The sequence below is a fragment of the Theobroma umbraticum genome, unplaced genomic scaffold, assembly GCF_002168275.2.
Source record: "Theobroma umbraticum cultivar Fairchild unplaced genomic scaffold, ASM216827v3 scaffold_67.0, whole genome shotgun sequence".
In the NCBI taxonomy this organism is placed as follows: domain Eukaryota; kingdom Viridiplantae; phylum Streptophyta; class Magnoliopsida; order Malvales; family Malvaceae; genus Theobroma; species Theobroma umbraticum.
The window spans coordinates 7859982-7875766 of NW_018397262.1; the positions used below are offsets into that span (position 1 = coordinate 7859982).

At 34.5% G+C, this 15785-nt stretch overlaps 4 protein-coding genes across 4 annotated transcripts in view; 3 read left to right on the plus strand and 1 right to left on the minus strand.

The window, feature by feature from the left end:
• Positions 1-1694, plus strand: part of LOC110419490 (trigger factor type chaperone family protein) — a 3681-nt gene extending 1987 nt beyond the window's left edge. The window contains exons 7-13 of the mRNA XM_021432563.2: positions 1-110; positions 189-281; positions 371-463; positions 589-669; positions 838-987; positions 1101-1196; positions 1417-1694. The exon at positions 1-110 is cut by the window's left edge and continues 45 nt beyond it. Of these exons, the coding sequence (XP_021288238.1) occupies positions 1-110; positions 189-281; positions 371-463; positions 589-669; positions 838-987; positions 1101-1196; positions 1417-1494 (701 nt within the window). The 3' untranslated portion in view covers positions 1495-1694. The remainder of the gene's footprint in view (positions 111-188; positions 282-370; positions 464-588; positions 670-837; positions 988-1100; positions 1197-1416) is intronic.
• A 241-nt stretch (positions 1695-1935) lies between these two features.
• LOC110419628 (Phosphatidate cytidylyltransferase family protein) lies at positions 1936-5784 on the minus strand. The gene is made up of 11 exons (XM_021432721.1): positions 5707-5784; positions 5035-5288; positions 4795-4946; positions 4424-4565; positions 3884-4040; positions 3457-3504; positions 3285-3371; positions 2858-2986; positions 2710-2766; positions 2528-2611; positions 1936-2428 (listed from the first exon to the last, which is right to left on the minus strand). Exons 1-11 carry the CDS (start codon positions 5782-5784, stop codon positions 2333-2335), a joined length of 1284 nt encoding a protein of 427 aa, XP_021288396.1. The 3' UTR covers positions 1936-2332.
• Positions 5785-10382: 4598 nt separating this feature from the next.
• Positions 10383-15145, plus strand: LOC110419897 (65-kDa microtubule-associated protein 1-like). Its single transcript, XM_021433025.2, has 11 exons — positions 10383-10501; positions 11559-11609; positions 11713-11807; positions 11912-12115; positions 12228-12479; positions 12551-12766; positions 12995-13150; positions 13227-13538; positions 14096-14183; positions 14381-14529; positions 14654-15145. The coding sequence occupies exons 3-11, from the start codon at positions 11736-11738 to the stop codon at positions 14954-14956; spliced, it is 1752 nt and encodes a 583-aa protein (XP_021288700.1). The 5' UTR covers positions 10383-10501; positions 11559-11609; positions 11713-11735; the 3' UTR covers positions 14957-15145.
• A 137-nt stretch (positions 15146-15282) lies between these two features.
• Positions 15283-15785, plus strand: part of EXT-LIKE (hydroxyproline-rich glycoprotein family protein) — a 3127-nt gene continuing 2624 nt past the window's right edge. The window contains exon 1 of the mRNA XM_021431725.1: positions 15283-15352. Coding sequence (XP_021287400.1) covers positions 15283-15352 — 70 coding nt within the window. The remainder of the gene's footprint in view (positions 15353-15785) is intronic.

Consider the following 15785-nt stretch of genomic DNA (forward strand, 5'->3'; position numbering starts at 1 on the left):
TCCTTGATTCCATAATTGGTATTAAACGAGGTGAAACAAAGTCCTTTCCGCTTGTATTTCCTGAATCATGGCAACAAGAAAATCTTTGCAGTGTTCATGCTCAATTTACTGTGAGTTTCTTTTTCTTTTACTGTTAGTTCCTGAATAATGAAACTCTCTTCTTATTCTCTTTTTTAATTTTCTTGTAGGTTGATTGCAAAGAACTATTCTATAGAGATTTACCTGAGTTAAATGACTCTATTGCTGATAAGCTTCTGCCTGGATGCACTGACTTGCAACAGGTTACCACAGCACATGAACTTACCTTTTTTGTGATTCTAATTCCTACGTTTAAATTTACACAAAACGTTTCTGCTGCATGAATCTGCAGGTCAAGGAGTCTTTATTGGAAAAGTGCCGTGAGGTGGAGCAAGCTGCCAGAGAACAAGCAACAGATAATGCCATTCTAGACCAGCTTTGCAAGGTTATTAATACCAACATCTGGATTAGTTTCATTTCATTATGTTGATGAGGTCTCTCTCTCTCTCTCTCTCTCTCTCTCTCTCTCACTGTTCTAAATACTAACTCAACATTATGATGTTCAATCAGATGGTGGAAATTGATATTCCCCAATCCTTATTTGAGGAACAAGGTAGGCAGCTTTATGGAGCCAAACTTCTAGAGATTCAGGTAAGGAGTACCCGTTTCTGAGGACCAAGTATCCATACAAATTAAGAATCTGTTTGTGTGTGAGTGCGTGCAAACGCGCGTGTGTTGAGTCTGCACATGTGGTTTTTTGCATGCGTTTGTACGTATGCATGGCTACACCAAATTCAATTTATTGTTTCACCATTGCAGGCAAATGTAAAGCTAAATGAACAGCAGTTGGCTTCTCTGTCAAGTCCAAAGGCAGTGAATGAATATCTAGAGAACCAGCGAGAGAACATAATAAACTTGATAAAGCAGAATCTAGCAGTAGGAGATATATTTAAGCATGAAAATTTGCAGGTAGTGTATATGCTTCTTACCTTACCTTCAAACTTTCTGACACAATTCATATGACTGCTTTAGAAATTCTATTCTATGCAATTTTATGTTCTTAAAACTGGTTTACTCGGCAGTTTTCATCAGACGAGCTCGTGAAAGAGGTTCAGAATTCAATTGCTGAATTCAAACGTCACAAGCAAAAATACGATGAGGACCGTGTGAGAGAACAGGTCAGTATTCTAATATGGTGGCTATCACCATCTTTATAGTGTCTGGAACACTGCCACCGGTTCCGGGTGTAGTTTGAATCTTGTTATTGTCCAAAACATGCTTCATTGTTCTTGTTGTGAAAGTTGCAGACCTTGACCCTAGGATACAAAATCCAAATCACCTGTTCATTTCCAGGTCACGTGGAGCAATAACGTTGATGTTCTTTCTGAAATTTTATAGGTACAAGACGTGCTAGAGGGAGCAAAAGTGCTTGAATGGCTTAAAGAACATGCAGATATTCAGTATGTAACTAGATAAGAGAAAGAATACTCAGCCCTTGGGGGAGGGAAGGAGTTGGACTCGGATTGCATTCATGGCTACTCTCTGATTGCAGGATTTTGTCTTCTTTTATTTCTTATTTATTCTTGTATAAATTGATTTCTTTGTATGACCAATAGAATCTAGACTTTTTTAGTGGAGAGATTATGAAAGGTTCTTTACAAGATTAACCAGTTCAATTTGTGGGCAACCTTGTATCAGAACAAACATTTTATGAAACCTCAAGTTTGGCAAATTATGGCTTAAAAAATTCATCAAGTTTGAAGTCAATTGATATTTTCTATCATATAACGTATGACGTGATCACATGACAACCATATCTGATAATCATTTTTAAGTTAAAACACACAGCAAATAGGAACAATGGAGACACCAAGTTAAACCAAGAACATGATAACCATATCTGATCAACATGAGCTAGAAAAAATTTGACTGATGTTAAACCACCTTCCAACATGTGGAAGACAAGCTGAATAAGGAGTTCCAAGATACCAACACTGAATAACAAGGAAGCTCTACGTCCCACTTTTCTCCAAGTGGTTTTGCATCAGAAACATGAATCGATCATTCTGATCTCTAGTGCCATGAAACCAAGCTTACTAACTGTAAAAAGCTTTGTATATGGAAACTAAACCCACGCCATGATGCAAGATGGTAGGGATCATACAAGTACAAGAGACGTGGAAAGACTGTATTCAAGTCCAATCCTCAGAAAAAGAAGTGTACACTATTCTGACCTTCATTCCAAGAAACTTCTGGTGGAATCGCCCTTCCAAGTTTGGATCACTTAGCATAGGATTCAGGAAACTGTGTGTGATTAACTTTGAGATAGTCCAAGCACTCTGTCCTGCAATATCTGTCCCAACTTCTTATATAGATTTTGCTGCTCCTCCAAAGTAAGGCTGCTTAATATCTGGAGAACAAGGAAACAATATAAAGAAGACAATAACAAGAATGGAATCGATTCCACAGAGCTATAAATTTTCATATATGTATAAGAATAAGTGGTTACCTCGTCCATAATCATCTCAACTGTATAATCTTGGGGAACAATAAATGACTGATGATAGATGTAGGCAAAAACAGCCATTACCATCTGGAAACACATGTAAACAACAGTTGAAAAACACACAAAAGATTTCTCACATTGAGCTTTTAAAACTACACAGAAAGAAGAAAATACTAGCAGCTTGCCTGACAGTCCATTCTGTCTGTAAATCCACCATGTCCAGGTATACTATCACCAAAATCCTATGTCATCCAAGAAAAGGGTTGGTCAAGGAGGTTGCAAGGGGTGTGCGAAAGTTCGTGAATGTCACAATAACAAACAAAAAGAATGCACCTTAATCTTGAAAGCTCTCTTGAAACCACTTGCAAAAAAGCCTCCAAATGGTGCAATAATTGATGCAAATAAGCCCAGGCATAGAGCATGCCACTGAACTGGCAAAATTGCTATCTCTTTCCAAGGCAACTGCAACAATTCACTAAAAGCAAGTTACTGAGCTGATCATATTCTGTTAGACAGATGAATACACAAATAATTTTAATGAATGTCGAGAACTAAGAAATATTGAATTAGCAGACTTCAACTAGAACATAACACCATCCATGGCATTGACGATCCTGGGCTATCAGCAAAGGTTGGAGATAGTTAGTCCACTTTGTTCTTTTACATGCAGATGGTAGCAAGTTTGTTGCCAAATCAACACTAACGAAATATGGTAGCAAGTTTGTCCATTAATGATAATGTTTCTCCATCCCTCACTCACCCATTGAGAAATCCATCCTGGCAAGGGATGATACTCTGGCATAAAAAGTGGACCAGGATCACAGTGAAGCCAACCAGTTGATAAATCCTGCATGCATTTCAGTCATATGAGCTTTATCAGAATGGCATGGTGCTTTTTTGTTTAAGGATGAATGAATTCCATGATGAGTTACCTTCCTGGGACATGTCAGCCACTGAAAATGACCAAAGACATTTGCAAGCTGCATAAAAGATAGTGAAGAAATTATGTTGATATGGATTCCCAATCTATCAATATATCTTCCAAGATTAAACCCATCTGCCATTGATCTATGGACTTTCCAACATTTTCAAAGCTTTGATTTCAGTACATGACAAGTTTTGATTTCTTTATATGATTAGGTACACCAGCTTCCCTCAGATTATCAAAGCACTATAATTAGGTTCAAACATGTTATTTGCAGCATAATGAGCCTTGAGCATCAGAAATCAATCACCTTGCAGAATCAAACTACCAACAATGGCACAAAACAATGAATGAGGATTCTTTACTTTTTTTCAGTTCTATAGAAAACAAGAAAGTTGGAAGACTGAATCAATCGCAAAGTAAAAAGTTCTTACCACAAATGCAGAGATCGTAGTTGCAACAGATGCTCCGATGAAACCCTCCCATGTTTTCTTAGGAGATAGCTTGATTAAAGGAGTTTTCCCGAAAAAGAAACCAAAGAAATAAGCAGCAACATCATTGACAGCAATTAGTGATGCTGGGAGAAGGAACCTTTATAAATGCATGACTTGTTAGATTTCAGTAACATAACAGGGTAAAAGATGAAAATATGTACAATGTACTGAAGCTTTTATATATCTTCTTCCTTCGAGTGAACTAGATGGGTAAAAGCAAGCCGATAGAAAATAGATAAAACAACATATTTCAGAACAAACCTAGACTTCTGGTGCTATAAGAATTTGCTGTTAGGAAGTCATTCAGATGATGCTTATTTCAAAATGATTCATAGTGTTATCTTTCTGTTGCAGACCTTTAAAATGTAGATTAACAAGGCAGGATATGATAATTTCGATATGAAAGGAAAGAAAGGTATCATTCAGAACTTAAACAAAAAGTAAACAAACTACTAAGCACTACTTTGGACTGCATGTTACCAGAAGATGCCTTCAAAAATGTTGACTACAGTAAATGCTGACTGAGTGAAGACAACAATGAGAATCATGTGTGTCCATGCAAACTGCCCAAATTGATACTTGTACATCTTCTTCTTTAGTGTAAGAATGAACCACATGAAACCTGAATCAAAAACAAATGGAAGAAGATTCATAGCTCAACAAGCTAACTGCAGAACAGGCAGATAACAAGAGAATGCAGATAAAAGTAACTAAACGCAGAAAACTTAATTGACTCCATAATCGTTGTGAAGTGCAAGCAAAGACAATCAAGATGGAAAAATGCTCAGGGACTTATATGTACAGAGAATGAGTATATCTTGCTTAATTTCAAAAGGAAAATAGATACAAACCTGCTATGTATAAGAAATAACAAATAACCATCTGATACTTGATGAGCCTACTCACAAGCCTATAGAAAATTTTATCTGAAGTTACGGTATTCACAAGCCGGTGACTGAGAATGCGACCATATACAAACAGCATAGCCGTGAAGTAAAAGTGCCTGCAAGAACATATAATTAATGCCACCTGAGCATCAGTCTCTTAGGTGCTACCACAACATCAAAACTTGCGTTGGGATTTTATCTTACCAGTTCAAGATCCTGAACCCAGGCAGGCGTTTATCTTCATGTGCTTTTCTGAGTAGATTGAAGAGCTCCCTTGCCATGAATATTTGGATAATAACAACCATGGCCCAAATATAAAGATGTCCTAGATAGAGGATCAAGAGGAAGCCAGCAAGCATCCACAGAGATGAACATGCACGAACCCACATTGATCTATATTTGTTCTCATCATAGGCAAGTAAATGATTTCCATTTGTTCTGCCCATCTCGACGGGAAACTGACACCAAAGAACATAGTCACACACTTTTCACCCCTTGCGGAGAAAATAAAAGACAAGGATCTTAAGCACGTAAACAGAACAAATGGCACATCATGTGCATTCAAGCATGATAGAAGTATCACTATATAGTCCACAATTAGGTGAAAGGGATTGATCTTTCCAGAAGGATTAACTGATATAAAGGCTAAGACTCAAAAAGATGAACAAACCTTAATTTCCTTTCAATGCTAAGTATTTAAGAATCAACCACTCTAGAATGCTTGAGTTTATAGAGAATGATCGGATTCATTGATCCATACGCAATGCACATGGCAAGCACCTAGAAATATGCATGAACTGACCCAAGCAACACAGGCAGACACAGAGAGAGAACATGAGAAGAGGCATATATACATTTATGTAACAATATACAAACCTCATTGGAACGTCTCCTGTGCCGAACTCGACCAGAAGTAGGTGTAGCTGGTGCATTGGTACCATGATCCTTCTGCATTGCTCTTATTAAATATATTGTTACTCTAATAAACTTTCAGACAACATAAAACACCCCCTGCACCAATAAAAAAAGAAAGGTTGGGTGTCTTCTCCAAAAAGAAAACTATATATACAAATACAAAGACAATGTCAAGCAATGGATATGAAAGAAACCACCATAGAGACATTGATCACCTAAGCAGAGAACCCTTTTTTAATTTTATTATTATCTGATTATATTTCTTCCAATCACATTGATCGTTTACCTTCTTGAAAATGAAAGGCAAATTCAACCCAAGATTCTTTCTCTTATCTGTATTTTCATGCATCTAAAGAAACTCAAACCTGTAGTACTAAACCAGACATTCTTCAATACAAACTAACAACAAAAATGGAGGAAAGGGGGAAGCGGAATGAATCGTTACCAGTGGAAAACCATAGCCATGCAATCTGTTATTTACTATAAGGAACAAGGAGGAAAGGGAAAACAGGAGACCTTACACTGTGAATCTGAAAGTTTTCCACGTCCTTTGATTGCAAACCCAGATATGGTGAAGGATCAAAATGTCATAAAAATGGAAGACAATGAAAAGGGTCCTTATGTTTTTGAGTTCTTTGTTCCCAGGGCGCCACCGATTCGCAGGAAACAAACAGAAAGAAAAGTGAAGAAACATGAAGAACTCGTCATCTTCCTGGGACCAAACAACTTGGAACTGCCATAAACTGCCACGTGGATCGGATTCAGAGAGTTAGTTGTGGCAAGTCACCACGTGTAAATCAGTTTCTGTTTTTATTCTCCCTTCGGCCCCTTTCTTGGGATACCACGACTGACTGCTTAGGTTCCTGGCCCAACATTATTGGAAAATGGGCAAAATTTCTGAGCCCATTTTTTTTATACAACTTTTACATGTCAAATTTTTTTTATTACAACGTTCAATCAAATTTATTTATTTTTATTTTAAATTAAATAATTATTTATAATAAATAATTATAATTAATTAAAATATTATTTATATTTTTATATCATATAATATTAACATAATATGTTAATATATCATAATTGATAATAATTCACTGTTAATATGACATGATCATATAGCATTTTCACTTTTCTCATTAATGTATATTGGTATCATATGTATATATAAATAATAAATAATATTTTAATTAATTATTATTAATTTATCATTAATCATAAAAGCCTATTTAGGTATTAAAATACTATTTATCTTTTTACGTTACATAACACTAACATATCACAATGAATGATAATATCGCATATTAATGTGACACAATAACATGATCATACAGCATTTTCACCTTTTCACATTAACGCACACTAGTGTCATGTGGACATAAAAATAACAAATGATATTTTGATTAGTAACAATTAATCAACTATTAATTCTAAAAGCTCATTTGACGCAAAATAAAAATATAAATATTTGATTGAAGATAATAAAAAATAAAAAAATTTTTAATTTTTTTAAATAATTCAAAAAAAAATTAAGTATTATGTATAAATTTATCATAATTTGACTTCAATTTTACTTTTGATGTTAGTGAAAATTTTAAGTCCTAGATCCTTTGTATTAGCAACTTATGAAATTAATTACATATCACCACATATCACTGCAATGAATTAACATTAAAAATCAATATTCCATAATTTTGTTATTTTAACACGACAACATAATTCATTAAAATTAAACGTTGACTAAATCGTGTTATAAAAAAACGTTTGAGAATTTAAAATCGATTAGAATATTTTAACTTATCCTTAAGTTATGTGAACAACGAATCCTTGATTTATCCAATTTTCGACATGGATATGCTGCTATAAGGAAAATGTCTACAAACAGTATAAGATATACACTTTTTCAAAAACAAAAAAAAAAAAACTTTTTGTGTTCCCTTCCTCTTTTATATTTTAATTTGAGATTTTTGTAATTTGAATAAAGGTAAAATAAGGACAAAAATCATGTGATGGGGGGGCTTGGCTTGTTCAATGCACCCAAAAAAGCAAAAAAGCCCCCATAACAAATCTCTGTCTAGGCCACATGAAGCAAGCCCTACTAGTCTTCTTCTCATTGGTCTGACATCCATCTCCCACCAGGGTTGAGTCAATCATTAGGTAAAGATATCCAAACACCTAGTCCAACCTTCATTTAGCCTTTAAATTAAATTAATTATAAGGATTTTGTTCAATCCAACCCAAACCCAATGAATAATTAATCCTTTTTTCCCATTTTTAATCTCCAAAGTGGCCAATTTTTTTATTTCATTGAGACTATAACTAGTGACTTAATGTCCCACTTACAATTTTCCTTTTTTTTTGTCTCTATTGCATTTCTCCATGCAAATGATAAGTATTCTTTGGTCACCATAAAGTGTTTTTGAGGTATTTACCTTTTTAAAAGGTACTAAAATAATAATAAATTAATAATATTATTATTTATTGCCTGTATACACAATTAAATAATGACCCAAAAAAAAGATACCCATTCAGCCATTCTTAATCCACATGCATAAAGGAAACATAATCAACACATTTCATATGACATATACATATATTTAATTATCCAAACCTTATGTTATTTTTAATTAGATTACATTTTGCTAAATACCCATTTGGTCCAAGAAAAACATTTGTAATAGAAGTTTCATTTTGGGCTTTTGTCACCCATAAGGATAAGAGTAAATTTACTTTTCATTTTCACTTAATGCATTGGATTGTGAACTATGATGCCATTATCTTACCTAAAACATATATATATATATATATATTACTTCCTAAAGTATTTTAATAAAATAATTTATTGTGTTGATTTAACTTGTGAATAGTCTAAAGATAGATATGAATTAAAAGGTCCAATCAAGAGGTCTCTTTGAAGAGATTTAGAGGTAACATATCAATTATTAGAAAGTCCAAACTTAAATAATTCATGAATTTATATTTTTTTAGGCAATATATCCTTTTGTATAATGAAATCTTGTATAATGCAGCTATAGAAATTATTTAAATTTGTACAATGCAATGAAATTTAAAAAAAAAACACTGTAAAAAAATACAAAAAGTGTTATCTAAAATATTTTTAATAACATATTTAAAAAATATACGATCTTAAATCAAATTTGTTATAATGAATATGGAGACATGTAGTTATTTTTTAGTGTAATTTTCAATGCTATAATTACCAATAAAATCAAAATAAAAAACATTGATTTTTGGAATCTATACCTTTCTTGACCTGGTGGTCAAGATCAAGTGATGTTGAAAATTGAATCTGATGATCTTTACAACCTTATTTTAAGCTAAAATGAAAGACATTAAATATGAGAAGGTAGTGGAGAGCGCTAAGCAAACCCAAAAGGAAAAAAAATAAAAAAAAAAGAAAAATTATATGTTTATGGGGCAAAATCTAACTACCAAAAAAAAAGTAATAATTAAAATATACAAATACTATATAGTTTATGATAATTATGATAGCAATATCTAAAAACTAACTTGGTGAGGTCCTAATAAATGCCAACACCCATTTGCATGCCAATGATGCTTTAAGATTTTTGCAAGACTGAGACTTGTTTGATTCCTTGATGCCACCTAACACTGACCCATGACCTGTGCCCTTAGACCTTCCCCTTCTTCACACCAATCATCATCCTTTTACCCCTCTTCCTTCCAGTTAATTACCAACACGCCACCCTCATTTCATTTGACTTAATTTTTTCATAATCCACAAGTATAAATTTTTATCATCAAATTTTCGTACTTACTATAATATAACATGTGAAATATTAATACATTATAATAAATAATGATATAATATAATAATATAATTATATAATATTTTTATTTTTATATAAATATTATATAAATAAAAAATAAAAAATAAATATAAAAAAATTTATCTAAAATTTTTTAACTACTGTAATTTTTATTTTTAGATGAAAGCTAGTGTAAATGTGGGTGTGATTGATATTGAAACAACCCTTAATTGTAGTGGTTGATGAATTTCTTTTAATTATTATTTTATGTTATACTTTATAATTATTTTCATTGATTCTTTATGATGGAACTAAGAACATTTATTTAGAAATTAATTAAATAAGGGTAACATTATTTAATTTAAGTTTTAAGCTAGTCTTGGAAACGTTTTTTATTATTATTTTTTGTTGATTTGGGAATTAAATATAAATGTTCAGGTAATGCAGTAAAGTAATCTTTTGTTTTAAATTAATTTTTATAATTTTATTACATTCGATTTAACTATATTTTTGGTTATATAATAAGACATAATAAACTTTTTTAAAAAAATTAATAATTAGATTTGACTTATTAATATTAAAAAAAATTCTCCTTATATTGTACACTTGTCGACGGCTTATTGGTTGGTCTCGTAAAATTACTTATTGGATTAACAAACCAAAAAATTTTCTTTTTTTTACCCCAAAGTCATACAGTGACAAAAAGGTCAATTCGAAAGGGTTAGATACTGACAGTGTCATCTTCGTAAATAACCCCAAAAGACACGGGTACTTATCCATCAGAAGAATTTGTCAGGACAACTACATATATGAATGGGACCCACACCCTCCATTTCCACTTCCCTTTCACCAGTATTTCTAAACTAGAGCTTCTCTCACTCTTACACAGGCTCACTCTCTCAGCAAAGATCAAAGCTTTAGATCTGAAGAGAACTAACCCAGAAATCTTTGCTTAAAAGAAGATCTGGGTATGCCTTAGTTTTTTGTTTTTTTTTTTGTGTCCTTGCTGTATTTTCAGGCATTTTCTTTTCTTGTTGCTTTGATCTCTATGTAAATGAAGTTTGGTGTTTCTGTTTTTTGGGTTGTAGTTGGGTTTGAGAGAGATCTGAAGTGTTCTAGAGTTGTTCTTGTAGTTGGGTTTGTGAATGTGTGTGGTTTTAGGTGGAAAATGAAGGTTTTTGAGGTTTGTTTTTTGGTGATTGAATGTTAAGTGAATTTTGAGAAAGAAGTCAAGTTGGGAAAGTTTTTTTTTTTTTTGTTGTTCAAGCTGATTGTTTGGTTCAGTGAATCAAAGTAAGTGTTTCTTTGGTTGCTGAGGAATGTGGGGATGAAAAGTTAAACTTCTTGTTTTTTTGTTTTTTTTTTATGCTAATGGTTTGGCCAGGGAGTTTCATATTTTTAATAAATTTTGTAAGCTCAATAGATCGAGCTGGTATCTCTATTAAGCTTATTTGGAGGGGTGTTCCGTTGAAAAAAAAAAGCTTATTTGAAGGTTATTTAGTTTTAATTGATTCTTGAAGTAAGATGCATGTGTCTTTTCCTTGTAAATTCCAATCAGATATGCAAGATTCGTTTTTCTTGGTTCTTGAAGTAGACATTCAAGGGTACTTTTTCTGTTTGTTCTTGCAATAAGTTATTCAAGATTCATTTTTACCCCCGTCGTAAATTTCAGTGTTTGAGAAACCAAATTTTCTGCAGTTTCAATTGCTTGATCAATTGACTTTGGTGCAATATATATGACTGATTAAGTGTGTTCTTTTAACTTCTTTTTTAGGGTGTCTGAATTAATAGTACTTGCTGTTAGTCAGCTTATTGCAATTTCCCAAAGACAAAAAGTTTATACTGGGATTAATCTAGTCTTGTTTGCTAAATGCCATAGTTGCATCATAAATTGTCTACTTATACCTTTGAGGTTCTTTTATATCATTTTAAATAAAAATTTTGCCATGATTTTTTTAGTTACTAAAATTTTTGAAATGACTCTTAACTTGATGACTTACCATTGTTTGTAACTTTTGCTGTCAGGTGTTTATGTAATTTAGTCTGGTAAACTGCTGTTTCTAGCTGGTCGATAAGGTATATTTATATAGTTCTCTATTCCTGGTTTGGCTTTTCATGAGTACCTCAAGATGCAAAAATAATTTGTGTTAACGTCTATTAACTGCTTCTCCTGGTACAGACTAAGGTGAACTGCTAGAGTAAATGGCGGTAACGGATGCGCAAAACCCTCTTCTAGGAGAAACCACTTGTGGTTCTTTACTTCAGAAACTGCAGGTAACGTCGCTTCAACTTTGTTCTCTCCCATCAAATCTTGTTTCTAGTCAATGTCTGTATGTGGAAATATTGCCACTAAAAAAATGTTCTGCAATTGGTTGTAGGAAATTTGGGATGAAGTTGGTGAAAGTGATGAAGAGAGAGACAAGATGCTTCTTCAGATAGAGCAAGAGTGCTTGGATGTGTACAAGAGGAAGGTTAAGCAGGCTGCAACATCAAGAGCACAACTTCTTCAGGCCTTGTCAGATGCCAAACTTGAACTGTCAACTCTTGTATCAGCTCTTGGGGACAAAAATTTTGGTGGCATTGTGAGTAATTCCTTAATTTCATCTTATATTCAAGGTGGCTAAAGATAAGAGGAAGTTTACTGTAAAATACAGTGAAGTGGATTCCTCACTATTCCTTTGGGTTTGAGTACAGCCAGAGAAGGCATCAGGAACAATCAAGGAACAACTTGCGGCTATAGCACCAGCGCTTGACCAGCTGTGGAAACAGAAAGAGGAGAGAGTCAAGGAGTTTTCTGATGTGCAGTCACAGATTCAGAAGATATGTGGGGAAATTGCTGGGAATGTCAGTGAGCAAACAGGGACTCCTGCGGTGGATGAGTCTGACTTGTCCCTCAAGAAGTTGGATGAATATCAAGCAAAGCTCCAAGAACTTCAAAAAGAGAAGGTAAATTCATTGCCTTAGGTAACCTGGGTTTTTACATGCATTATTACCACTAAATGCTCATTGCTTTGCAGAGTGATCGGCTGCATAAAGTCCTTGAGTTTGTTAGCACCGTGCATGATCTCTGTGCTGTCCTTGGGATGGACTTCTTTAGTACTGTAACAGAAGTTCATCCAAGCTTAGATGACTCTACAGGTGTCCAGTCAAAAAGCATAAGCAATGAGACACTATTGAGGTTGGCCAAGACAGTCTCAGCTTTAAATGAAGATAAGAAGCAGAGGCTTCATAAGGTATTTCTGTTGAATATGGCAATTCTTTTTCTTTCTTTCTTTTTTCTGTTGGAAATCTACTTTCTGTTTCTCCTCTTGATACCATGTTACTTGAGCTGCTGGATATAGATATATAACCTTATGGAATCATCCGTATACTGGACATAGATATAGGAGCTAATATATTCATCTTCATACATCTGTCCCAAGAAATTAAATTATGAATTCAACCTGTTCCTCTTTTTACAGCTTCAAGAGTTGGCAACTCAGTTAATTGATCTTTGGAATTTGATGGACACACCTGAAGAAGAAAGAAAATTATTTGACCATGTTACCTGCAACATCTCTGCTTCAGTTGATGAAGTTACTGTTCCTGGTGCTCTTGCTCTGGATCTGATTGAGCAGGTAATCAAATTTCTTAGTTCTTTGTTTAAGTTTGAGTGAGAACAGTTGCTTATGTTCATTTTCTTTTGTCATGAAGGCGGAGGTGGAAGTTGAAAGGCTTGATCAGCTAAAGTCAAGCAGGATGAAGGAAATTGCTTTCAAAAGGCAAGTGGAGCTTGAGGAAATATTTGCCCGTGCTCATATAGAGATAGATCCAGAGGCTGCTAGAGAGAAAATTATGTCTCTGATTGATTCTGGGAATGTTGAGCCTGCTGAGTTACTAGCTGACATGGATAATCAAATAGCAAAAGCAAAAGACGAAGCCCTTAGTAGAAAAGAGATATTGGACAGGGTTGAAAAATGGATGTCAGCTTGTGAAGAAGAAAGTTGGCTTGAAGACTACAATCGGGTATTTATCATCTCTCCCTGAACCTCCCTTTCTTTCTGGCTTCTTGCTCCCAACTCTCTCTCCCTTGTGGGTGGGTGTGTCAATTCGCATTGAGGATCAGGAGCAATTCTGATGATAAACCTTTCATTCTAACATTATCCCATTAAGCATCTTGGCCTGAAGTGCTGTGGCTTGACCTCTTGCTAATACCTTAGTACTGATGAATTCTGTTGGAGGTATATAGGGCCCTTTGAGAATTCTAACGACCTCTTTACACTTTAGAGACTCCTATCTAAAGTTTCCTGAGTGAGCTAATAGCAACTAGAAGTGAAGGTTCTCTGTTTTCTGGGTTCTCAACTTATCCCAATCTTCCTTGCTGAACGTTTGGGATTTGGTGTATATGAGTGACTGCTAGCTCATCAGCATTTGTAAGGGTTATACCCCTGCAAATCTATATATGGTAAAGTACACTAAAGACACAGATTTCATGGTGTTCTTCCATGTGAATGCTCATAGTTTATTATCTGTACCTGACATTTGAGTGTTTCCTTTCCACTGATATTATTCTGCTGAAACAGGATGAGAATAGGTACAATGCAAGCAGGGGTGCACACTTAAATCTCAAGCGTGCTGAGAAAGCTCGTATTCTGGTCAACAAAATTCCAGGTAGGACCATCTAGAGTCATACATACAGGACGGTGATTCATATGCCACTGATGGACATCATTGGCATGTGCTGATTCATATTTCTTTTAACATTACGTGGTAGAGGAGAATTGCTATAACGCTATGCTTTAGATCTGTTTAGCATGCATGTGTGGCCTGAGTTTTTTGTATTAATTGGTTTTATTGGCCTTTTGTAGGTATGGTCGACACCTTAGTTGCCAAAACTCGGGCTTGGGAAGAAGATCGTGGGATATCATTTGCATATGATGGTGTTCCCCTCCTTGCCATGCTAGATGAATATGCCATGCTCCGGCAAGAAAGAGAAGAAGAGAAGAGGAGGCTTCGGGTAAGATTCATTTATGAATTCTAACTGTGGAGCTTCAAGCATGGACGTAACAGCCTCTCATTTTGCATGTATATACAGTGTTTTTTTATTTTTCTACTAAATGTAGTAACTTATGAACCTACAGGATCAGAAGAAGTACCATGAGCAGCAAAACACAGAACAAGAAGCCATTTTCGGTTCTAGGCCAAGCCCTGCTCGATCAGCAAGTACGAAGAAGGTGGTGGGCCCTCGAGCAAATGGAGGAGCCAATGGAACCCCTAGCAGACGGTTGTCTCTAAATGCTAATCAAAACGGAAGCAGGTCTGGCGGTAAAGATGGGAAGAGGGACAGTATGAGGCTGGTGGCTCCTGCCAACTACGTTGCCATATCAAAAGAGGATGCTGCCTCCCATGTTTCCGGAACCGATCCAGTTCCAGCATCACCCTGATAATAATAAAATGAGAGATTTTACACCCCCTTGTCATGCTTACTAGTGTTATTACCAGATGTTTAGTGTATTGGTCCGAGTCGAAGAGCTGTTGTTCTAGGGATATAGTCAGTGACTGGAAGAGTATACTGTTATATTAGCTGTGTAATATTGTGATATTTGGCATTTGGAAAAGCTGGTTTTGATTCATATTATTTTGCATTAGTCAGATTTTGTCAAAGTTGGTCTGGCAACAAGGTACCCTATACATCATTGTCAGCATTTAAAATCTTTCCACTGCTTTCCTCCCCATTAATGCACCGGCCTTTTTCCAGAAGCAAGTACGTATGGTACTGAAAGAGAGGCCTGGAGAGGGTCCAGACTCCATAGAAATGGTACTTTTTCTCCATCTTTCTGGTGTGGAGGGGTAAGTTACAGCTAACGGGCAACAGGTAGAATCCTTATCAAGAATGTTTGTTTGCTTAAAATTTGTTCCATTAGAAAATCAATCAATCAGTCAATCAACTTGAAGGTGTTTTTATCCTAATAATTCAGGTTTATATATTTATCTCCCTTATCACCATTGTGTATAACTCATGGAACGTAATTTCTAATTTATGTGTATTTGTATTACCAAACTTGAAACTTAGATCCCCTGCTATTTATTTTACACTAAACACGATTTTCACAACAGAAAACATCTGTGATTAAAATAAAGTTACGTGAACGGTAAGATATTATCATGTGTCATTCTTAATGATATACATATTAATTATATATTTTATTATAATTTATTTTAAGTTATTGATAAGAGAAATTCTATATTGGAAAAAATAATAACAAAATTATT

Coding starts and splice junctions, on each gene's coding strand:
- LOC110419628 (XM_021432721.1), bottom strand. CDS start 5,784: ATGCAGAAGGATCATGGTACCAATGCACCAGCTACACCTACTTCTGGT. Junction 4,041..4,423: donor ATTTTTGAAGGCATCTTCTG/GTAACATGCAGT, acceptor GCATTTATAAAG/GTTCCTTCTCCCAGCATCAC. Junction 2,987..3,284: donor CAGGATGGATTTCTCAATGG/GTGAGTGAGGGA, acceptor GAATTGTTGCAG/TTGCCTTGGAAAGAGATAGC.
- LOC110419897 (XM_021433025.2), top strand. CDS start 11,736: ATGGCGGTAACGGATGCGCAAAACCCTCTTCTAGGAGAAACCACTTGT. Junction 13,539..14,095: donor GGCTTGAAGACTACAATCGG/GTATTTATCATC, acceptor CTGCTGAAACAG/GATGAGAATAGGTACAATGC. Junction 14,184..14,380: donor TCTGGTCAACAAAATTCCAG/GTAGGACCATCT, acceptor GGCCTTTTGTAG/GTATGGTCGACACCTTAGTT.